We start from the raw sequence: 26151 nt of genomic DNA, 5'->3' as shown, positions 1-26151 counted from the left end.
TAGTCAGAAAGCCGCTCAGTTGACCTTTCTTTATTTGTAGGTAGGAGATATGTATATAAAGTATAAATCCATTTGACCCAACACTGTTAATTCACTTTCAAAAAGTAATGAAAAGCACAGAAGCAACTTTTTTTTTGCCCAATACAACAATTCAATCATTTGCTTGTGATCTATTTGGAAAAAAATGATTAGGTGTCTGAAAATTTCAAAAATCCATCCTTATTTTTCATCTTATTGGAGCCCTGCTGTCCAAACTTGACTTCTTTTCCTGCCTCAAGGCCCAAGCTTTACCTGGGGAAGATATACTCCCTTCAGCATTTTCTAGGTCAATCCTGTAGCATGGAATAGGTCTGAAATAGCTACAAGATTACTCAAAAATGTTGATCTTTAAGAATCTGCAATTTTTTAAGTTGACTGTGAATTAAAACAAAAAAAATGTAGCCAAGTTATTAAAATACTTTTCTCGCTACAGTGAAAAGAAATCAGCAACAAAAATCAACAGGTTAGGAAATGGCTATTTTAGGCACCCCTTGACCTGTGATCATTTAGTGAGCTGAAAAACACTTTCTTTTGTTGCATTGGAGATAACATTGCTTTCTGTGTGCTTAACATTTCATTATTATACAACAAACAAGTAGTGCAGGTCATAGACATTTATCTCAATCTAACAATTGGGTTGCTTCTTCTTATCTGAAATAGGTATAAAATAGAGCATAATATAAAGAGAATGTATCGCTTTTACAACAGAAAAACACACCATACAGAGGAATTTCTTTGTCATTAATCAATTATATACTTGTTATCAATAGCTGATACTAAATCAGTGGTGGGAAAACTTCAAGATTATTTTTAGAAGCCTAGGCTGACAGAACTGTCTTGTATCCTCTTTAATGTGCCTGTGTTATCTGAAGTTCAATAATTAGTTCTGCCTAGCTCACTTCACCTTAAACTACAAAACACCTCCCCCTATGTTGTGGTAATGAGGAAAAGGATTCTCTATTTCAGAGAAAAAACAACTAGGCAGGGCTGACACCATTCCGTGCAATTTCAGTTCAGTAAAGGCAGTGTTTTTGGTAACAACTAGAACACCTGCTGGTAGCACTGTGGTCTCTGTACCTGAATAGTGTAGTTCCAGTGTCCACCAGCAGGTGTTTCCCAATAATGCTGGCTGCGGCTGCTGGGAGGCTATTTAGCCCCATCTTAGGTGTCACTCTTTACCTGTGTGCCTATAATCTGGATGTTACTCACTGAACTGCTACCTGTTCTTATCCGCATTCCTAACCTGTCTTGCTTTCTGTTATTAGGACCTTTCTCTGCCTGATCCCTTGAAATCAATTGTATTTCTTCACTTAGGCTTTATTTTTGTTTCCTCTGTGATGTTTCCACATATCTAGTCACATTAGCACTGCAGAATAGCAGTGCATGGTATCCTGACAATGTTGCTAGTCCACAACAGAAAATGAACACCTGAGTGTATTTTCTTTGGGTCTTTAAGGAAAATGCACAGGGCAATGTGCATTGCTAAGTTTTTTTTGTTGTGTCTTTATATTGCCCTGACATACATTTTAGGTACCATTACCAATAGAAGAGACTGATCAGCTTATGGGCTGGCTCCCTTGTCATTCAGAGAAAAGCCACTGACATAAGCTGGATGGTTGTCTATTCAACAAGACTAGAAGGGGACTGGCCTAGGGTACTAGAGTTACACTTTAATAGCTTTAAGCAGCATGAATAAAGAGCTTTTTTCTATCAATGTCTGCATGGTTTCCAAATCATTGCAGTAGCACTGACCAATGTAAAATGGTAAGAGAGAAATAAGACTTCTCCTTTAAAATCAGTTAAAATTGTGTTTCTTGATGTGATATATAGTAATATAAAAAAGCAAATCTGATATTTTCATAGACAGCGATACATTCTCTTTGGATAACAAAATATTTATAACACAAAAAATATAAATATGTGTAGCTTAATGTATACCGTCAACTTCATAAACTGCTGTCAGGATAAAAGTGCGCACAACTACAGATGTCTTTCACATAGTTCCCAAGCAGGCTGGAAACCCAAAACCCATGGTGCTTTTTTATATGCAAACCTCAACTTCGGCAAGGAAAGAAAGAGTTGGAACACTCCCATCAGTAACTCTCTACTGGTCCATCAATGTGATGGACAGTGTGGATGGCCAACAGGTTGCTGCAGATTGTGGGAAGGCCAGTCTAGCTCATGACTTTTCCTATAGAAGACAAGATCTGCATATCATAATTCTGTAGGCTCTCAAGGGAATGAGGAACAAGTATGAAAGTGCACCTGGCAGTGCCCATCTTGCACCCCTGAGTTTATGAAGCTGATGGTAAGTACTGTCACACTTTTTCAAGTTCTGATGGTTGAAGACCAGAATAGTTTTTTTTGGCTTCCATCTAAGATGTTTCCAGAAACAAGTGCAAGCTATCCCTTGTTATTCAACTCTGTTCCACACTTGATTTGTGACAGCAATTCTCAGGGACAATGGAAAGTTGAGTGAGGTAGACAATCTCAAAAGAGAAACACGTTCTGATAAAGTCAGTTTTACATTATCAAAGAATAACTTGCAATCGTTTTTAGACACAATCCCGAGAAATCTACACCTGGGTCCAGTAATCTGGCACTAAGCAAGGTTTAGAGTATAAAGATGAGGCAATGTAAGAAGACAGTGCTGAATGGCAATATATAAAGGCATAACTTGGGTTCATATTGACCTGCTACATACTGGTTAACAGCAATTAATTACTGTTACTTACCTTTCATGTGCATAATATACCACAAGTAAACAAAATATCAGAAAACCGCACAGTGACACACATGAATACAATTTCAAAACAAAAAGATGCCATTCTCAGCTTAAACAGACAAGTTATGCAAACTGGCAAAAAGGAAAAGGAGGCTTGTTTGAGAGAAAATAAAGTCTAAGAAAAGAAGCCAGTGGTTGAAGATTACAGCTGTATTTTCTTTCCTCCAGTTTTCTTAGAACAGCCTCAACGCCTAATACATACTATTCTTTACAGTCGACTAAAGAAACCATTTTAGGATGAAACAGGCTAATTTTTCACAATTTCTAGAAGCCATCAAATAACTTAAAATACCTTCTATATCTGAGAAAATCTAGTTACTGTTCTGGAGCTACTGCCTATGGTGACCAAATTCTTCAACATGAACAGCACCATTTTTTGGCCCAGTTTTCATAGAGCAAACTCCATTTATGTTAAAGGTTCTAGATTAGTAAAGAGCAAGTGTTAGGGGTTAGAGAAGAAACTGCCTTTGGTTCCCACAGATACAAAAGTAAAGTCTGCACAGAGCATCACAAACTAAATGAACAACTAAAGTGTAACCATAATCTTCACCGAAAAAAAAAACAGTATCTAATCATTATGCCAACAATACAGAAAACAGGCTAGGGAACAGATACATACAATACAGGCAAGTGCATAGGAAAGGAAGGGATTTCTCACAGCTACTGCAGACCACATCATCATCATATGCAGACCTAACGGCCTTAAAAGAAAGCTATGTTGGATGATAATTTCCAGTTGTTTTCATAAGAGAAAGGTGGAAGTTTACTAAAACTGACAAACAGAATCTGGAGCAGATGGTAATAGTAACCAATCAGCTTCTATCTTTGGCTTGTTCAGTTAAATCAGAGCTAAAGTCCTTGCTACTTACCTCTCCTTCAATGCCCTCGCCAGCACTGATATCATCTACCTGGCTTCCTCTGGGTGACAGGCTGCAGCTGTCTTCATTAGCCGATGTGAGATGATGTCACTCCTGCGCATGCACAAGATCTAGGGAAGACTTCCAGCAGGCAGTAAGATCTTTTTATTGCAGAATAGATGTTGCATGTCTTCTGCAATAAAGAGACTGCCTGCTCACAGTTTCTGAAACTGAGACTTTAGTTCCACTTTAAGCATTGAAAGTGAAAGCTGGCTGGTTGTAATGTACAGCTGCTCCATATTTGGGCTGCTCCAGTCTTGGTAAATCCCCTTTTAAAGTGTAATATGCAATGTTAAAGTGCACATATTGGCAGGGTATGGCTTTACAGTGGCTGCAGGCACTGTGGAACAATAAACCCTAAAAGCAGAAGCATTTAAAATGATAATAAAGGCAAATCTGTAAAAAAAAAAAGTTATACTTGCCTGCTCTGTGCAGTGGTTTTCCACAGTGCAGCCCCAATCCTCCTCTTCTGGGGTCCCCTGTTGGTGCTCCTGGCCCCTCCTTCCTGCTGAATGCCCCCACAGCAAGCAGCTTGCTTTGGGGGCACCCAAGCAGGCTTGCTCCTGAGCTGCTACTCTGCATGTCTATTCACACACAGAGCAGTGGCTTGCCCCCACCCTCTGCTCATTGGCTCACTGCTGCTGTCTCAGCCGATGCTGAAGGAGACCCCCCATAGATCTGAGGCTCTTGTGCACATTGCTGGATCACGATGGGGCTCAGGTAAGTATTGGGGGATTGCTGCACACAGACGTTTTCTTACCTTCATGCACAGAATGCATGAAGGTAAACAACCTTGAGCCTTTACAACCACTTTAAGTCATCCAAGTCATTCTCTCAGCTGCTCTGCTTCCCCTGCTCCCCCCTCCAAAAGTTCCTGCTCTGTATTACATTGAGAATAAAAAGGATTGGAGGCTGCTGAGTGACTGCTCACTTGGAAGAACTCAGTGCTTCTGCTGTGAAATTTAAGGATTATTTGCTCCACAGTACCCGCAGGTGCAGAGATCAGTGAGGGCTTGTTTTAAAGCAGGTGCAGTGTGCAGATATACAGGTGCACTACCAAAGGTAAAAGTAGGGGGAAATTAGCCATAGTGTAATACATCAGTATATTTAAACTATACGGTAATTAGGGAACACCTTCCTAGATACTAGCAAAGCTATGCATAGCTCTGTGTATCACATATTACACTGCAGATCCTGTCATAAATTTAGGATGTAATTATGGTTTTTGACCGTTAGATTTGTTAATCAGGGCTGGTCACACCTTCTTCTCGCAGTAGAAAAAATATTAAGATACACAAAGACTTGGGAACAAAAATGGACAAATACAATGGAAAAGTTACCATGTTGAAAAACTATTTACCATGATAAAAGAATATCAACTACCTCCTCATCAGACTACATCCTTTCTCAACCCACAGAAGGACTAGACTCAGATAGGATTGCTGGTGTTGGGGTTAGCAGCAAATCAGAATATACATATACAGTGTCTATTCACACATGAGTTCATTTAGGACCTCATGTAATAAGGACCCATGTGTAGCTTTATACAGGATCTCACTGGCAGTAGAATGTAAAATCTTGTCCATGGATTATAAACCTTTGTAATGTTTTGGCTAACATTTATATATGTACACTTCAAATGTATCCTCTTTGTTGCTGGCAGTTCCTGCCATTCAGGGCCAATATGTCAACTCAATAGTGTGTAATCAAGCTGATTACACATTGTTGATACTTACATGTCGGTCCTTAGAAAGGTCAATAAAATCCATTTGTTAGCACAAACGTTTACATGTGTACAGCATAAAAATTGGTCCATACGAAGGACCAAAGGCGCAGACTTTTCTATTTTGATCTTACAGATTTGAATACGGTGCACATTTACTGGTCTTAAAGTGTTACTAAACCTACAACAGTAAAATCAGTCTGTATATGGAGTAAAGCATGCTTGTTATACTCACTGTGGAACCTAAGGGGTTAATGCTCTGCATTGTGTAAAAAAGCTGTTTGATCCTGTCTTTTCTGATTCTCCCCCTCTTCCAGTGTCCCCCTCTTATCTCCTAAGACATATCGTCACTCTGCACTTGCACAGTTTGGTGGATATTGCTAGAGAGGTTTTTTATTTTCTTGGGAGAGTGCATGTGAACAGCACAGGGCCAATCAGCACAGTCCAGACAGAGGTCAGGAGATCTGCATCTTCCTAGAGGAAAATTAAAACTCCTCCTACAAGCTTTAACATGTGCTCTGCTGGACACTGATAGAAGTCACAAGACTACTCTAACTGCTGATGAGAAAAGGTATTTAGCACTTTATACTTACTAAAATAATTGCACTGTGTTCTGTGTAATGTGGGAAATCAGATATAGTGAATGCAGGGTCCTGGGTTTAGTAACACTTTAATGCAGCTGTCTACATGGTCCCATAGAAAACAATACACATGCATACAGTCATGTGAGTGAGCCCTACAGCTGAACTTCAAACAAACCTAATTGATATAAATACTTCTTGTAATTTCCTGTACAGCAGCATCCAGATTGGGTAAGGAAGGAGCAATCAGGTGTGCTGCATTCAATTGTGCTGCTTCCTCCTGGGTAAGTAACTCTCAGGACTAAGTAGACAAACATACAAATCTTTTGGCAGGTAAAGCAGCTCTTCTGTATGTATTTCATCTGTGTGCATAGATGTTGTCTGGAGTTCAGTTTTAAGGGAAAAATCAGGTTTTGACGTAGCTTTTTTAAATTTTTTTTTAACTGTAAATTGTAACATTTATTTCTGCTAAAGTGACAAATTCAGCATGGCTTATGTGATCCCTAACATATCATTAAACAAATGGTAGAAAATCCTAACTACATACATTATATTGCCAAAAGTATTGAGACGCCTGCCTTTACAAGCACATGAATTTTAATGGAATCCCAGTTTTAGACCGTAAGGTTCAATATTGAGTTGGCCCACCCTTTGCAGCTATAACAGCTTCAACTCTTCTGGGAAGGCTGTCCACAAGGTGCAGGAGTGTGTCTATGGGAATGTTTGACCATTCTTCCAGAAGTGCATTTGTGAGGTCAGGCCTTGATGTCAGTTGAAAAGGCCTGGCTCACAGTCTCCGCTCTAATTCATCCCAAAGGTGTTTTATCAGGTCGAGGTCAGGAATCGCTCATCATGTCTTTATGTCTTGCTTTGTGCACTGGTGCACAGTCATGTTGGAACAGGAAGGGGCCATCCCCTAACTGTTCCCACAAAGTTGGGAGCATGAAACTGTCCAAAATGTCTTGGTATGCTGACGCCTTAAGAGTTCCCTTCACTGGAACTAAGAAGCCAAGCCCAAACCCTGAAGAACAACCCCACACCATAATCCCCCCCTCCAGCAAACTTTACACTTGGAACAATGCAGTCAGGCAAGTATTGTTCTCCTGGCAACCGCCACTCCCAGACATGTCCATTTGATTGCCAGACAGAGAAGCGTGATTTATCACTCCAGAAAACACATCTCCACTGCTCTAGAGTCCAGTGGCGAGTTGCTTTACACCACTGCATCCGACCCTTTGCATTGCACTTGGTGATGTAAGGCTTGGATGTAGCGGCTTGGTCATGGAAACCCATTCCATGAAGCTCTCCACGCACTGTTGTTGAGATAATCTGAAGGCCACACGAAGTTTGGAGGTCTTTAGCTATTAACTCTGCAGATAGTTGGCGACTTCTGTGCACTGTGTGCTTCAGCATGTGCTGACCCTATTCTGTCATTTTACATGGCCTACCACGTCATGGCTGAGTTGCTGTTTCTCCCAGTTCCTTCCACTTTATTATAATACCACTAACAGTTGAACGGGGAATATTTAGTAGCAAGGAAATTCCATGGACGGATACCACACTTGAATTCACTGAGCTCCCGAGAGCGACCCATTCTTTCACAAATGTTTGTAGAAGCAGTCTGCATGCCTAGGTGCTTGATTTTATACACCTATGGCCATGAAGGTGATTGGAACACCAGAATCCAATGATTTGGAGGGATGTCCCAATACTCTTGGCAGTATGTGTATATATATATATATATATATATATATATATACAGTTGTGTTCAAAATAACAGCAGTCAGACATCACTAACCTGATCAATCACCGTTTTTGGTAGAAATTATATTTCTACATGGCAAATAATTTACCAGCAGGTGTAGTAGAGTAATAGAAATCCAACAGACCCAACAGTCATGACATGCATGCTGCTGATTCTGTGTAATTGAATCACTAATTGAAAGGGGCATGTTCAAAATAATAGCAGTGTGGAGTTCTATTAGTGAGGTCATTCATTCTTTGAAAAACAGGTGACAATTATTGCCCTTATTTAAGGAAGGAAGGCAGCAAATGTTGTACATGCTGGTTACAGTGCATTTCTCTCTGAAATTCTGAGGAAAATGGGTCGTTCCAGACATTGTTCAGAAGAACAGCGTACCTTGATTAAAAAGTTGATTGAAGAGGGGAAAACATATATATAAGTGCAGGAAATGATAAGCTGCTCAGCTAAAATGATCGCAAATGCTTTAAAATGGCAACCAAAACCTGAAAGACGTGGAAGAAAGCGAAAAACTACCATTCGAAAGGATAGAAGAATAGCCAAAATGGCAAGGACTCAGCCAACAATCAGCTCCAGGAAGATCAAAGAAGGTCTAAAGTTCCCTGTGAGTACTGTTACAATTAGAAGACGCCTATGTGAAGCCAAGCTATCTGCAAGAAGCCCCCGCAAAGTCCCACTGTTGAAAAAAAGACATGTGCTGAAGAGGTTACAATTTGCCAAAGAGCACATTGACTGGCCTAAAGAGAAATGGCGCAACATTTTGTGGACTGATGAAAGTAAGATTGTTCTTTTTGGGTCTAGTGGCCGGAGACAGTTTGTCAGACGACCCCCAAACACTGAATTCAAGCCACAATACACCGTGAAGACAGTGAAGCATGGTTGCGCAAGCATCATGATATGGGGATGTTTCTCATACTACGGTGTTGGACCTATTTATCGCACACCAGGGATCATGAATCAGTTTGAATACATCAGAATACTTGAAGAGGTCATGCTGCCTTATGCTGAAGAGGAAATGCCCTTGAAATGGCTGTTCCAACAAGACAACGACCCAAAACACACCAGTAAACGTGCAACATCTTGGTTCCAGGCCAATAAGATTGACGTTATGGAGTGGCCAGCCCAATCCCCGGATCTTAATCCAATAGAAAACTTGTGGGGTGACATCAAAAATGCAGTTTCTGAGGCAAAACCAAGAAATAGAGAAGAACTGTGGAATGTAGTCCAATCATCCTGGGCTGGAATACCTGTTCACAGGTGCCAGAAGTTGGTTGACTCCATGCAACACAGATGTACAGCAGTTCTCAGAAACAGTGCTTATACAACGAAATATTCATTAAGTGATTCAAAGGAAAGCAAACTCTTCAAACGTTTTTCAGTTTTTATAGTGAATGTTTGAGTTTGTAAAGAAGAATAGAAACATTGCTATTTTTTGAACAGTCCAATATTCACTTTTTTTCAATTTTTTTAGTGGAACAACACAAATTTTATATATTTTTCTTCATGTTTTGATTTGGAATAGAATGTGTAGTGTTCCCAATGCATTTGTGTGTATGAAAATAAAAGCTATTAGAAGGATTTTGAGCTTTATTCACTTTTTTCAACACACTGCTATTATTTTGAACACAACAATATATATCACTGTGTAACTAGCTGTTGCTTGATAATCCACTTTAATTCTGATCTAGTCATTAACTAAACACTGAACAAATGCCATCACTGTACTATGTGAACTGTGATATTTCCTCTCTAAATTTAAGTATGTTAGAGTCTCAAATGATACTGTTATATATATCTTTGAGAATAGAACAGAATGAGTACATTCTTTTGAGCTTGGTAAACCCAGATACAGTGTCCTGCATTTTGCTGCATCCTTCTTTGGACATGAGAAAATCCATTGTTTGCTATATGCATTAACAAACCGAAAACAGAGGTTTAATGAAAAAAAATTACAGGTATGCAACGTTTTTGGGGCTTTGAGCTGTCCAAGTCAACTGAATGGGGTTCGTCAAAAATTCAATCCACTTAATAGTGGTTGAAAGATCCTGCAGAATCCAGGATTCAAGTTATCATCTCCAGTATTTGCTCTTATCACCTTCTCCTCCCACCCAGTTTTCACATGTTTAGCAGCAGAAACACCTAAGTGATCATGAGGTTATCACTCACAAACATCAATGAATGAGTGCTGCAGATACATGAGTGTCTTTATCCTTTTGGCACAGCTAATGCTACTTAGATGAGTGAAGTCTACTTCAAGGCTGCAGCTAAAAATAATAAATAGATACCTGGTTATTTCATAGTAGTTTTGGGACATTATGTATTTTTTTTTTTTTTATAAAAACAGATCTTTGAATTACCTTTTGAAAGTTAACATCTGGTTTGTTACATTATACAATTTAATTTTGCTATATAAAATCCTGCATATGTATTTTTGCTACTCACAGAAAAGAATCTGTATGTATAGATCAGTGTTTCTCAACCAGGGTTAGGGTTTCACATTGATCTACCTGTCAATCATAGATAGCTGGCGGGTAGATCGAGTCTCAGCAAACACATGCAGAGTAGCACGGGAAGTGGCTGAAATAAGACCTCTCTCGTAGCTCGATCCTTCCCGCTGGCCCCTTTTTCCCTCCCATCCACCCCAGTTGCTTGTATGTGACATCACCTGGGCTTCCCCTGCTACTCTGCATTTGAAGGAAAATGCCTTCAACAGTGTACCCTGTACCCTGCTGCGTGCCCCATGCCCTGTACCCTGCTGTGTGCACTGCTGTTTACCCTATGCCCTGCTGTGTGCCTTCAGCTGTGCCCTGCTCTATGCCCCATGTTATCCTGTGCCCCATGCCCTGGTGTGAGGCCCTTGATGCCCACCATGCTCTGTTGTATGTCTCATAATGTGCCCCATGTTCTGCTGTGTGTCTCATGATGTGCCCCATGTTCTGCTGTGTGCCCCATGTTCTGCTGTGTGACTCGTGATGTGCCCCATGTTCTTCTGTGTGCCCTATGATGTGCCCCATGTTCTACTGTGTGCCCCATGTTCTGCTGTGTGCGCCGTGATGTGCCCCATGTTCTACTGTGCGCCCCATAATGTGCCCCATGTTCTCCTGTGTGCGCCGTGATGTGCCCCATGTTCTGCTGTGTGTCTCATGATGTGCCCTATGTTCTTCTGTGTGCCCTATGATGTGCCCCATGTTCTAGTGTGTGCCCCATGTTCTGCTGTGTGCCCCGTGTTGTGCCTTATGCTCTGCTGTGTCTCATGATGTGCCCCATGTTCTGCTGTGTGCCCCATGTTCTGCTGTGTCTCATGATGTGCCCCATGTTCTGCTGTGTCTCATGATGTGCCCCATGTTCTGCTGTGTCTCATGATGTACCCCATGTTCTGCTGTGTGCCCCAAGTTCTGCTGTGTGCCCCGTGTTGTGCCCCATGTTCTGCTGTGTCTCATGATGTGCCCCATGTTCTGCTGTGTGCCCCATGTTCTGCTGCGTGCCCCATGTTCTGCTGCGTGACTCGTGATGTGCCCCATGTTCTTCTGTGTGCCCTATGATGTGCCCCATGTTCTGCTGTGTGCCCCATGATGTGCCCCATGTTCTGCACTCCATGTTCTGCTGTGTGTCCATGTCCCATTGTATGCCATATTGTGACCTTCTGTGCCCCTCATGTAATGTGCCCTGCTGTCCGCCCTGTATTGTGTCCTCCTAACCTCCCATGCTCTGTCCTGCTGTCCCCTGTACACTGCTTATCTCAAGTTAAACCCAGAATTCAGCATCTGTGAAGAATAAAGAAAACAGCACAAGTTTCACATAAAACAAGTAAGTTTTCATATTTTTTTCTATTATTAAATGCTATTTCTTAAAATAATTGTTGTTTTATCACAGTTCGCTGATCACACCAATGTTCCATGAGCTGTAGATCTGAACATTATTTCATTGGTTCCCCTGAGATTTCAAATGTTTTGCCAGGGGTTCCTCGAAGATAAAAAGGTTGAGAAACACTGGCTTAGATTGTACTGCAGCCAAAGTTTTCATATTTGGCCAGTTTAATGTTTGGAATGATTAAAATGATATACACAGTGTTATATACGATATTATAAGGACCTCTTGCACATGGCTATATATTAGGGCGTACAGTCATACAGAATATAATCCACCTGTTGCTGTTGGGCCCGGGAGCCGCAGCTGCAGCGTAATTTAAATCATTGACATATATTGCAGAATGCACCATATATATATGTGCATAACTGCTGGCACTCATGTTTCTACGCACATGCATATTTTGCACCACATGTCAATGGGCTATATTACACTGCAGCTGTGGCTCTCAGGCACCACAACAACAGGTGGGTTTTATTCCGTATGATCATATGCACAGCTGCATTCAAGAGCCCTAACAAGTCACATCTTCCATAAAGTGCAATAAAGATGCAATGGAGAACATGATTGGTTACTACAGTTCTTTCTTTAAATGCATTCGCTCATGAGGTCCTGGGCTATTGGATTCTATAGAATTGAATCCTATACTACAGTACATATTGAATACTTGAAAAACAACACTGTAATGTGTGTGTGTATCTAATGCTACTGGACTTTGGTTACTCTACACTGTACTTACCCTGGGGGCTCTGCTGTACCATTGACTACATGCTCTGCCCATGCACTTGCACCATTGTATAACCTTTTCAACGCAGCCAAAACGAAAAAGAAAAGTTACAAAACAAAACATCAACCTGAAATTAGCCACTTCTATGTAGTTATATGTGAGGATCATTCAAGTTCGAAACTTTTTGGAGTTTCAAAAAACAATGAGGTAGCTTAAATAGGTAATAAGTATCAAACAATGACTCATTTATGAAAATATTACGTGTCCTAAAAATACATTGTATGATCCTCACACATATAAATCAGAAAAAAAGACAAATCACACACAAACACACGTATGCGCTCACACTTGCAAACAAAAGGCTAGTTATTAAATACATGTACCTGGCCTGAACTGAAAAGTGAATGCCCTCTTGCCTGGAATTTCTTCTGACAAAAAGCAGTGCACTTTCTCTGCCTAAGCACTTACACCACTCTGACTGCTAGTCCCAGGAGATTTGGTGATATCATTGTTCTTCTGCTCACTGTTATCCTTGCTGAAGAGCAATCTGAACCTGAAGACCTACAGTACAAGGATCCTACAGCTTCTGCTTCACTCATTCTATGATCCTATGTATCCTCCACCTTCCCTGCTGCTTCTTGACTATTCCCCAACTGTCATCAGATCCCCCGTCAACAGGGAGTGACATGAGGAAGCAAAGCCCTACCTCTTCAAAGATGGCTGCCTGTACACAGAGACTCAGTGCAGAACAAGGCATGGTAAGTCAGCAATGGGGAAAATATCAGTTAACCCTCAAATCAGTGTATAAAACAGAATGCCTCTTTGCTGCATCATAAGAAAGAGCACGGAAGCAGATTGTCATAATTTTGATAAGTAAATTCTTACTTTTTAACTAGGACTGTATGTAAACATCAGGCACACTGCCCTAGGCACACTTGAATAATGTTGCACATGTATGCAATCCTGCACCTTGTGTCATGTGATTATTTTATTACAGCCTAATCCAACAAAGCGCTGTGGGGGAGCATGCTGTTTACTTCATAATCACATGTTCTTTAGAACTGTCCAGACCAGGGGCGGACTGACAACTCATGGGGCCCCCAGGCAATAGGGGATCAAGGGGCCCCTGTGTCCTTGCCCACACATTTAAAAAAAGCCTATAAAAAGGTACCAGGGGCATTTCATGGGGCCCCCTACTGACCCCGGGCCCTCGGGCAGTGCCCGAGTCCTCGAATGGTCAGTCCGCCTCTGGTCCAGACCAACACACGGCAGAAAAAATGATGGTTTCGTGATTCTTGAACTATAGTGTGTCACTGGATTCCTCTGAATCTTTCCCCAACACACTTCCTTCTGTAGATAATTTGTTGTTTTTATCTACAAATCTCCAGAGGCATCCAGTAGAGGGAAATAGAATATAAAAAAAATGATGATCACCAATTGTATATTTAGAGGTTTGGTGTCTGCAAGCACTATTGGGTAATGGAGCAAACGTTTTGTGGAACAGTTCAGTGAGAGCACATGTTTACATATTGGGAGATCAAACTGTCCTGCACCATTTAAATGTATGCATACCTATACTTGTAAGGGATAGAAGGCACCAACCATGTGTACCTCCATACACATCAGAAACTGAGGGAGAAGGTAGCAGGGGTTGGTAACACTGCCATGACAGTGTCCATCCAGAACTGATTTCTAGAGAATCATTTTTTAAGTAAATAAGAGCAGCCTCAGCTAGGAGCTGCCCTTCTCTTCTATTCACCATGGTGCTGATCATATTTGCTTTTCCTGATCTAAGATTGATATAAAGTCAAGAAGTTAGACCAGCCTTTCTCAACCAGGGTGCCCAGGCACCCTGGGGTGCCTTGAGGTTTCTTCAGGGGTGCCTTGGCAAAATGTCTAAAAATTGCCCAAAACTTGTACAAAAGCCTGCAATTTAGTTAGACAATGCCACGGGTTTTAATTGTGCACCACTACGACCTTCTAGCTGCCGGGGTCCTGACAACCAATGACATCATCAGTTGATAAGGAGGATGTCAGCTACCTGCACAGCATCCTAGTTTGACCCCACCCCTCTCCATCAGTGCTGGGGTCACATTAGCTCAGTGATGGAGAAAAACTGAGGGAGAAGAGAAACATGGGCATACTAGTCAGTATCAGTGTACAAAAATGTATTTGCTTTGGAAGAATAAATCAGTCAGTATCAGTGTATCAGTATCAGTGTGCAAAAATGTCTTTTCTTTGGAAGAATAAATCACCTCTAATATTAGGTATCCTACATGTGTGGATGTTACAGCATTATATAAAACGTTTCACATTTAGAATGGGGTGCCCTTGTAAAATTCTGACAGTTCATAATTTTAAAGGGTGCTTCTGGACTGTCCATAATTGTAAAGAGTGCCTTGACTGAAAAAAGGTTGACAAACACCTTAGACAATAGTGACTTCAAGCAGAGCATCTATGAGACTTCTATCACAAAGAGTTTTTCTACAAGTTACCTTTTAGTATTTACAGTAGTAAATCATATGATTTAGCAGTCATTTACAGGCTAAATTGAATAAGGGAAGGGACAGATTCCTGGAATGGTATCTAGATGACACCATGAAGATGTATGGCTGCATATACCATAATGCACTGATCAATGCAATTTTATAGACCTGATCCTTCTCGACACCCACAATAAAATAGGTGTCATTGATAAGTAACAATTTAATCAAATTAAACCCTTCCAAGGCAGTACAACCTCCAATATTCTGTAACACGATACATCTACCCATATACTACTTCTAGGATGCTAATAATTATACCTTTCAGGAGATGGGGAAGATTCATCACAATTTACATTAGGCACTCGTCTCTCCTGTCCAGTCCTCCTAAACACATGACAAACAGTACAACGGATGTAAAACTGTTCACATATTTCATGTGTGATTTACAGAACTTGCTTTGTGGTACTATATACATATAAGGGGAAACTGACATGAAAACTCCTATGCTTTGTTTTAAAAGTGTATCTAAAACCATAACATTTAAAATTTGGGATAGAATAGGGAATAGCAAAAACCCTTGACACTTTTTTTTTAAGTGGTTGTAAACCCTTACATATACCCAGAGATAAAACAAATCCCCCCTACATAAGTTGTACCTATTTATCTGCAGTCTTCTCTTCTCTACATCTGTTCAAAGTGCAGAATTTGTAGAGCTTGTCTGAGAGTTCAGAAAACGGGGTGGAGAGCTGAAATAACACACTGAGGAGCTTAGTGAGAAGAGTTCTAAGAGCTGATTGGAACAGAGATCACACAGCAACAGAGCTGAGGCTGTCAATTTGATGGAGATCCCTTCCCTGTCACCATTTTTCTTTTGTGTCTGGAAATCTTACCAGAAGTGACTCATGCTGATAGCAGAGGAGTGAAGCAGCAGACAGAAATTAAACTTAGTGCTCTTAATTGAGACAAGTACACACTATAGGGGGATATGCTTTGTTCATATTTTATGTCTGAGGTTTACAACCACTTTAAGAAAAGATTTCCCTTCATTCCCTATCCTGTAGACACAAAAAGAAGTGAGAGGAAATCATTCCAAATGAAGGGAAATCCACTCTAAGACAGATGTTTGGTGACAACAAATTTTTGGATTTTTATCACTTTTCGCCTTGGTGACAATGGTCACCAAGACAAAGAGATAAGATGGATCTGCTCAGTGGGGACACAGACAGCAATAAACAAAGACAGATTACAACCATCCCCTGCTCTATACACACAGAGCAGTAAATCAAGAGTGAGGGTAATAGGCTTAGCTCTTTAGAAATAAGTTATCAGTTGCAGATATTTGTTGGTGATGTTTACAATCTGTTTGTACAGTTACCCACCCATCGGCCAATACTCCAATATTTGACATCCTGCAGCCCTTTTTTCTGTTCTACAACCTAGCTGATACAATATAAATTGAAGAGACTATACAAATAACCCTTGCACTATCACCTCTATACTAACCTAATTCAACCACTTGCCCTCCTGAGGAATTACCCCCCTTCCTGACCAGGCCATTTTTTGCATTAAGGCGCTGTGTTACTTTAACTGACAATTGCACGGTCATGCAACACTGCACCCAAATTAAATTTGTGTCCTTTTTTTCCAACGAATGAGCTTTCTTTCAGTCGGATTTGATCGCCTGTGCGTTTTTTATTTTTTTGCGCTATAAAAAAAGATTGACAATTTTGAGAAAAAACAATATTTTTGTCTTTTTGCTATTAAACATGTCTAGTAAAAAAATTAAAAAAATCAAATTTCGTCATAAATTTAGAACAAAATGTATTCTGCTACGTCTTTGCTAAAAAAAATCCCAATACGTGTAAATTAATTGCTTTAAGTGAAAGTTATAGAGTTTACAAATGGTGGTATGGGACTGGAATTTTTTTTAAATTTTTACTAGTAATGGCGGCAATCAACGACTTATAGTGGAACTGTGGCAGGCATTATGACACTGGGGGGAACTGACTTGGTGTCACTGACATACCCAGTGACACCAATACAGTGATCAATGCTAAAATAAAGCACTGACACTGTACTAAGGGCACTGGGCAGAAAGGGGTTAACATGAGGAGCGATCAAAGGGTTAACTGTGTGCTGCTTTACGTGTGTCTGTCTTCGTGTGCCTCACTGTAATCACACTGCTTTGCATGGCTGTGCTGTGCACATCCATCCAAAGAAGTGTGCGCGAGCTGACAGGGAGAACTGTATTGTTTGCATACAGTTCTCCTCCCAGTCGGAGATGCTCAGCAATCACCGGGCGCCGGCGAGTAATCACAGGCCGGGACTTGGTGATTGATAGCTGTGGCCGCGAATGGCCCCCTAATCAGAAATGCAAATTCACGTATATATACGTGATTTTGCGCACCCGTGCAGCCCTGTAGCAGTATATCTGCTATAGGGCGGTCGGGAAGCAGTTAAATAATACCTGGAAAATTAAAGTGGTTGTAAAGGCTGAAAGTTTTTTACCTTCATACATTCTATGTATGAAGGTAAAAAACCTTCTCTGTGCAGCATCCCCCCAGCCCCCCCAATACTCACCTAAGCCCCCTCTAAATCCAGCGATGTGCACGGGAGTCTCAGCTATCCCGGGACTTCCTCTCCTCATTGGCTGGGACAGCAGCGGGAGCCATTGGCTCCCACTGCTGTCAATCACAGCCAGTGAGTCAGTGAGAAGAGAGAGGGGCAGGGTTGAGCCATGGCTCCGTGTGTGAATGCACACACGGAGCAGCGGCACAGGAGTACACCTGCTCAAGGTGCCTCTTAGCAAGATGCTTGCTACGGGGGCACCCGACAGGAGGGAGGGCCAGGAGCGCCGGCAGGGGACCCGAGAACAGGAGGATTGGAGCTGCTCTGTGCCAAACCACTACACAGAGCAGGTAAGTATGACATGCTTGTTATTAAAAAAATTCCATTATTATCACTTTAATGTACTATTCCTGGAATGTGAAAGTAAACCTGTTACCAGGGCAAGTTTAACTAAGCATGAGATGAGATAACATGCAGAATTAGCAGTAGATCCAGAGATATTATAGCCAATGGGAATGTTCAGCCCAGCACCTAAGCCCCTCCATTGGTCCTTTAATGTGATGGGTGGTCTATTGTTCATTTTGAAGTCTTGGGAGGAAGAAGAAGTGGGCCACGTTTGACGGGAAAAGTCGAGATTTGCATTATCATTTTAACTATCTGCTTCTCTTGATCTATTAAACATTTTGATAAGCATCTTTCAAACAAGAAAACCTCTGATTATTGTATCCTATGCTCAGCTGGAACGGCCAAGGTTTGTGGCAGGTTTCAGTGCTCTTACTTTTAGTTTTTAAAATGGTGTTCTTGTCTTCTATAGCTAAGAACCTAACTAGTTTTGGATAGATTGAGGAGGGATTAGAATATTGGTCAGGTTTCTTATGCATCATCATTAGAAAGATTTCTGTTCACTTCTTGTCAAGACAAACAACAGCAAATGAGTGGAAATCTTCTCAAATTGAGGGGAAGTGCCAACAAACCAAACTGGCACATTGGAAATGATTTCCTCTGCACCTGCAGGTGAAAACCAAACAATTTTGGAGTTACTTTCACTTTCTATCCCATTGAAAATATCACCTTCAAGTCCCTTGAGTACTGGTTTGCTCTACATTGTAAATATCAGCCAGCTTTTCTAGTCAGCAGCCTAATCTCATCTCCTTCTATGCCTCCTCAACCCTCTGCTATATTAAGTAACCTCATTAACCAATAGTGAGATGCTGCAATGGAAGTGGACAGAGCCAGACTCTCAACCACGAAAAGTTGTGGATATCTGCATACTGGAGCCGCCTGAGATTTGGAAGAGAAAATTTGGCTATGCATGCAGAAAGATGGAGTTGACCACTATACCATATACAGTACGCCTTCATTTTTTTGTTTGCTACAGTCACATTTCTCCTGCTACAGTCTGATTGGTTGTTATGGACAATACAGACATTCTTCACTTTTCTGTGTGGGACTGAGGCTTTATGGGAAATTAAAGTGTAACTAAAGGCAAAACTTTTATTTAGTTTTGGGTAGTGTGGAGAGGGATTAAAACACCTGTCAGTTTTTATTGCTGTCCGTGCCCCCATTAGGGAGATTCATCCTCTCTATTTGTCTTGTTTACCGTTATCAGCAAATGTGGAAGTAAAACAAAGTCCCAAAAATTTGGTTTACTGTACATCAAATGACTTGTTCCCAGACATTTAGAGAGTTCTGCTAAAACAGGAGGAGCTGCTATGCAGTGGGAAACATTACCCTTTCCCAACTTTTTTGGAATTGCGGTTGTACTTTGCCAGATTTTGTTGCCCTGTCCCAACTTTTTTTTCTTAGAATGGTACATTTTCTCAGTTTAAACATGTGATGTATTTGCTATTATGAGTAGAATATGGGTTTATTACTGTAGATTTGTAAATCATTGCATTATGTTTTGATATTGATTTTACACGGTGTCCCAACATTTATGTAAATGGAGTTGTACTTTGCCTGATTTTGTTGCCCTGTCCCAACTTTTTTTTTCTTAGAATGGTACATTTTCTCAGTTTAAACATGTGATGTATTTGCTATTATGAGTAGAATATGGGTTTATTACTGTAGATTTGTAAATCATCGCATTGTGTTTTCATATTGATTTTACACGGTGTCCCAACATTTATGGCAATGGGGTTGTACTTTGCCTGATTTTGTTGCCCTGTCCCAACTTTTTTTTCTTAGAATGATACATTTTCTCAGTTTAAACATGTGATGTGTTGCTTATTATGAGTAGAATATGGGTTTATTACTGTACATTTGTAAATCATTGCATTGTGTTTAGATATAGATTTTACACGGTGTCCCAACATTTTTGGAATTGGGGTTGTACTTTGCCAGATTTTTTTTGCCCTATCCCAACTTTTTTTTTTTTGAAAATGGTACATTTTCTCAGTTTAAACATGTGATATGTTTTCTATTATGAGTAGAATATGGGTTTATTACTGTAGATTTGTAAATCATTGCATTGTGTTTAGATATAGATTTTACACAGTGTCCCAACATTTATGTAAATAGGGTTGTACTTTGCTTGATTTTGTTGCCCTGTCCCAACTTTGTTTTTCTTAGAATGATACATTTTCTCAGTTTAAACATGTGATGTGTTTCCTATTATGAGTAGAATATGGGTTTATTACTGTAGATTTGTAAATCATTGCATTGTGTTTAGATATAGATTTTACACAGTGTCCCAACATTTTTGGAATTGGGGTTGTAAGATTGTCATTGGGTAGTATTTAATTAAAGCTGAACTCTGGGTAAATATTTAAAAAAAACATTTAATTCAGTTATGTATTCAATACCAAATAATGAAATGGATATTTAAATGTGGCTAGTACAAGTGGCTGATTTTGGCTTGGCATAAACCCCTGTAATTTCACATACGATAGAATTTAGAACGGTAGGGGCAACACTAGAGCCAATCAGGTGTGCAGCATGCACATTTGCTAAAAAGGGACATGATAGTAAGAAGAATGTAAAGTGAGCAGAGGGGTGAACTGCTGTTGCTTCTTTACTGTACAGTCACATGTTGAGGACAGTGATGAGAGCTAGCTTCATTGCTTAACTGGCAGAGAAAAGTCAGGTCACAAGTATAGCTATACAGTCTGGCTGAGTTGTATAAATCTCTTAATGGAAAAAAAATACAAATCATTTGATAAGTAAACTAACATACATACATGTATTTCATCTGTGTATGTAGCTGTTTGCTTGGAGTTCAACTTTAATAGACCTGACAAGTACCATAATCAGCAATTCACTTCTTCCCGGGAACCAGTCTGCAGTGTTCTAAGCTAGTTCACTGTGTGCTATGGAGGACAATTTCCCCCTGTGCCCTCAGTTTGTGTATACATACAAGACTGACTTCTAGCAGAGATGAACCCATACTGATTATAGGGCCGTGTAGCATCAGGGTCTCCCCTGTGGAAAGACATTGCACCCTGAAACATTTAGCCTTGTCTGTGGGGTGCCACTGGTAACTGGCATAGTCTCATGTTAGATACCGATGTCTTTACGCTTCATTAAATGTGAGTGATTTAGTGTGCAACTTTAGGTATGCTGGTCCTGGATCTACTATTTTATTTACCTGTACTGCCAGTGACATCAATACCCTGACAGCAGACCCCAGACATCTACTGTGAGTAAGAACAGCCTTCAGTAACTAAAACCTGCATGCTTTGCTGGGGTCTGTATACAAGCAAAATAAAAAAGAGGTACTTGCCAAACAAAAGCAAAAAACACTCCATGCAGTGGCATCTAATCTACTGTGTGCACATTTTGTTATATATAGGCATACACGGCCCTATATATAAAAGGCACACAGCATGGAGGTATTGTAGCATGTTCCACACCATGTATACCTCTCATGATCATTGTAAGCACCCTCAGAATAAGTACGGCACATCTTACGGGAGCGCAGTAATCGGATAGCATCTTCACAAAAGATAGGGTAAAGGGGATGATCCGTGCTGCCAAAAAACGGGCAGAGACAAAAAGCTCATTATCCATGCAATCAAATATTTCAACATTTGAAACCACTGCAAAGGCATTGTTTACTGGCCAACTCCACCCAAACCTGATATTTCTGGGGCCATTCCTATTTTGGCTTCTTGCCACTATCTAGACATTCCTGTTAGGATTCCAAGCTATAATAAACTTCTCCGGGCCATTGAAAGTCATATAATGGTTACTCTTGTCTATAGACTCCATATAATGTAGGGTAAACTGCTGAGGAATCCAAGTAGACAAGAGTGACACCTTACCAATGGTCTCTTTGAAGGGGCAGATACTTGAGCTACCGTGGGGTGCTTCACAGCTATTGTCATCTTGGGATTTAAGATGCAAACAGGTAACATAACCTATTGGCACCCACCAAAAACTAAAATATCAGCTCTAGATGGAGTTGACCTTAAAATACAGACTAATGTGCTATTTAAAGGATTATACTTACTTGATTAACTTTCACATGGCCCAGGAACATAAAGGCCATGGCAAATACACCTGTTATTATGAAGTCTGCAAAAAACCTTTCCTCTCAACCCCCATGGTTTACCCCATCCCAAATGCTTCCAAGTATCGCACAAGGCATGGAGAGCAGAATACAAATGTATTCGCATAAAAACAGAATAGTGTGAATTATGAGGTCAATCAACTCAACTATGATAGGTAGATTATGTATTGCTACTCTCATCCTGATTTGAGCATTATTACACAGGTGTCAAATTGTGGCCCTCAGCTGTTGAGAAACTACAAGTCCCATCATGCCTCTCCGTTTGGGAGTCATGCTTTTAACTGTCAGCCTTGCAATAACTCATGAGATTTGTAGTTCCACAACAGCTGGAGGGCAGCAGTTTGACATCCCTGAGTATATCCGGATCAAGGTATGTAAGGGAAGAGTACAAATTCCTAAAGTGTAAGTATAACCAAAACCTTTCTTTTCTGTATGCAAAATAAAAAAAAAATTTTTGTCCTGTACAGGGCTTTAACAAGGTACTTGCCTGAAAATGCAAGGACCATGTATTAGCCAGCCCCACTCTTACCACAAACAAAAAAAGCAAGGTTAAAAAAACAATATCACCATACACCCTGGCTTCCAGCAGGTATGCCTAGATAAGGGTGAAGACACTGGGTCTTCTTGTGGCCTCTTGGGAAAGCTGAGGATTGCAAGTCTGCCAAAAATGTGCTCTTACATGGTGCTGCATTTTTAAAATTTTTCTTTTGCAAGATTTGGCATTTCCCAATGATATCACCCTCAGCTAGGCAAGTTGGGGTATAATGTTAATTTTACTTTTTGTTCTGATTTTTTTATTCTATTTGTGCTTCAATTTAGCACTTTTATTGTTGGTAGAATAAGTGGACTTTGCATTTTCATGGACAGGGGACCATAGCAGGTTTTATTGGGAACGTTTCTGCTGGATGACAGAGCTAGAGTTTCAAAATGCTTTGGAACAGCTGGCAACCCCAATAATTGGCATTCTTACTGAAGGTAGAAACAACAATATGGAATTTTAATGCAAAGGATCACCAAAAGGAGAAAAAAGGCACACTAAATTGCTTCCACAGCAAATGATTAAGACACACAGCATGTGCAGAAGCACCACACACCACTAAAAGAATACAAAGATATACCTTGGTTCTCTTAGATGCTGGTCAAATGATTGACTGAACCTGGTGCGAGGTAGTGTGAGATAATGACTGCAGCCATGACAGAAAACAAGAACAGTGAGATGTTGAATTGGCTGGGAAATGCAGGTTACCGAGAGCAGCATATATCATAAACAATGCGGGTCCTTGGGGAACACACTGAAGGGTGCAATTCAATTTCGATTCAAAACTAATCTCGAACTGCAGCATTATGGCTTTAATGAAGTTATGGAAACAAGCACGCTTTTCATGAAACACAATATAGTAACCTTTTGTAATCCTAAACTATAGGTAGAGGACAAAAAGATGGATTCTTTTCTTGGTTTTCAGTGTAACCATATATACCTATGATAATCTCAGGTTTTTTTAAATTAAAGGGGAACTTTAGAGCAACAGATTTGCTTCATACCCCCTTCCCCAGCAGCCCATACTAACCTTCCTTTCCTCTGTGGCTCCAAGAAAAGAAAATACGTGGTACCCACAAGTATAGAGGAGCATGTGACAGTGCTGAGCCAATCCTCAAGCATTAGCGCTGTCATTGGGTAGAGACCACAGCCCTGTGTAAGCTATGACTTGAGTGATTTGTAGCTTGCCCAGGGTGTTTTTTTTTTGCTGCTGGTAGAGGATGAGAAACAAAGGAAAGGTGAGGATGTGTTGCTGGGGAGGAGTGCATTAGGGGAATTTGTTGCTTTAGCTCAGGGGTCTCCAAACTATTGCCCTCCAAGTGTTGAGGAACTGCAAGTCCCATGAGGCCTTGCAAGACTCTGACAGCCACAGGCAAGGCACCCAGAGGCATGATGGGACTTGTAGTACTTCAACAGCTGGAGGGCCATATTTTGGAGACCCCTGCTTTAGATTATATAGTAAAAGCTCACTTTAGTGAAGTCAGCCATAAATTTGCAATGGGTAAAACGAGTAGTCTGTGCCCACCTTTTCTTATAATTTTTCACTGCCTAAAATGCTACTAAACCCAGGACCCTGCATCCACAATAGCTGGTCTCCCACAGTACACAGAACATGGAAATGCAATTATTTTAGTAAATATAAACTGCTAAATACCTTTTCTCATCAGCAGTATAAAGCAGTCTTGTGACTTCTCTCAGTGTCTAGCTGAACACTGGTTAATCTTGTAAGGAGTTTTCATTCTCCCCTGACTGTCCTATGAGGCTGCATAACTCCTGACCCTCTGTCTGGACAGTGCTGATTGGCCCTGTGCCGATCACATGCACCCTCCCAAAGAGAAAAAAAAAACTATCTAGCGATACACACCAAACACAACATGTGCAGACTTGCCACTGCTGCTCTAACTATGGCAGATAGATGGAGGACAGCAAAAGAAGGGGAGGATCAGAAAAGACAGGATCAAACAGCCTTTATACACAATGCAGAAGATTAACCCCTTAGGTTCCAAAGTGAGTATACCAAGCATGCTTTACTGCATATACAGACTGATTTTACTGTTGTGGGTTTAGTAACACTTTAAGAATAAACTTTCATATTGCTACTTTAGGTTACACATAACAGACTAGCCTTTGCAAACAATAGAGAGAATTCAACAGTAAACCCATTTCATCCAACTAAAAATGACTCCTAAGCCAACTATTGTATTAATTGCAGCCTTTGGGTCGTGCATAAAGAAATACGGTATATAACCCCACTCCCCCAACACCACCACCAAAAAAAAAAAAAGAGTTCCTTAATACATGAGCATTAACAAGCATTCTTAATGGGTTCTTAACAGACCTGCTCTAATTTTGGCCAATGCAGCATGCCACAGTGTACAGCAGATGCATTTCTTTTCCCTGTATAGGAGTTTGGGTGCTACTCTGGATGTAAAATACATATATCATACACTATTGTGCATTGTGCACAGGGGTGAAGATGCCTAAGGGCCCATTTGCAAATCTTTGTTTAACCCCTTCCTGCTGACAGTGCCTATATATGCGACCCCACTGGACTGGGCATTTTCCATGGGGCAGCATATATGGGTATCTGTCTTTGTACTGGGATCTCACTGCACGGTGTGTTCCCAGCACAGAGACCGGGGTCTCACCGGGAGCCCCAGGTCCTGTACTAATGATTGGGACCCAGAACTCTATTCTATTCTATGCATTAAGGTAAAAAACCTTCTCTGTGCAGCAACATGTTGCTGTATGTTGCTGGTCCTTGTTGGGTATATATGTAACAATAGAGAACATGGACATATGATGAATCGGGTCTGTGGACCAATATGACTGCAGTTCATTTCTTCTTTGTAATGCCCATGTTGAGGGTTGGACCAAAAAAGTTTTCAATTCAGAAACCGTGATAGGTTTCCATGCGAATTGTTTGGGAAGAACTGAATTTGGGTGGGAGGTGATGTATTGTTGTGCGTATAAATTGCTTTGGCCCACAATCAATTGGTACAAATCTTCCATGAAAAACAGCGGAGGGGCTAAACGCTAGTGCTGGCAGCAAATGGGTCTGATCCTGCTAACACTGCGTTTTTGGGGACAATAATACTAAGGAGGCACTAGTATAGTTTTTTCGTATTGATCCGTACAAATACTATACTAGTAATGGTGGTGATCAGTGACCCATAGCATGAATGCGATAGTGTGTGGGCAATCTAATGCTAGCTGACCCTGGTTGGGAGAGGAGCTTACAGACCCTGACGTTATCTGATGTTGCTAGTGGAAGTAATACAGTGATCAGTGAAAAATTCTATATATTGACACTGCGCTAATGGTACTGGCTGGGTAATGTGGTGATCAAAGGGTTAATAGGGGCAGTCAAAGAGTTAAATGTGCTAATCTAACGCGTGTGTGTAAAATGTAGTGCTTTTACTCATAGTGCGGTGTTCTCTCTTCTCTCCCTGGACTGACGGGGGGGCCCAGGGCCGCTGCTCACCCGCACAATGTGGGACGGCGGTCAGCAAGTGGTTAAAAAAAACCTAAAAGAACCCTTAAAAAATTCTCGAAACTGTATTTTTGTTTTGTTTTTTTTAATTTTTATTATTTTTTTAAAAATACTTTTATCATAGTAACATTGTACTACTCTTGGGGGGTGATTAA

General features: G+C 40.7%; 1 protein-coding gene across 50 annotated transcripts in view; it reads right to left on the bottom strand.

Annotated features, from left to right (window-relative positions):
• RIMS2 (regulating synaptic membrane exocytosis 2) overlaps window positions 1-26151 on the bottom strand; it is a 919325-nt gene that overhangs the window by 222205 nt on the left and 670969 nt on the right. For 26 of the 50 annotated variants that reach the window (XM_089658295.1, XM_089658297.1, XM_089658298.1 and 23 more), the window contains one exon: window positions 23084-23149. The exons of 23 other annotated variants lie outside the window; for them this stretch is intronic. In XM_089658295.1, coding sequence (XP_089514421.1) covers window positions 23084-23149 — 66 coding nt within the window. Of the gene's footprint in view, window positions 1-12413; window positions 12477-15205; window positions 15272-21315; window positions 21424-23083; window positions 23150-26151 lie in introns of all 50 variants that reach the window. One more of the 50 variants, XM_089658335.1, reaches the window with a different exon arrangement.

Source organism: Staurois parvus, unplaced genomic scaffold (assembly GCF_062004578.1).
Source record: "Staurois parvus isolate SC_StPar_1 unplaced genomic scaffold, SC_StPar_1.0 ptg001062l, whole genome shotgun sequence".
Classification (NCBI taxonomy): domain Eukaryota; kingdom Metazoa; phylum Chordata; class Amphibia; order Anura; family Ranidae; genus Staurois; species Staurois parvus.
The sequence above is the reverse complement of the archived record's forward strand: the minus strand, read 5'-3'. Positions and strand labels throughout refer to the sequence as shown.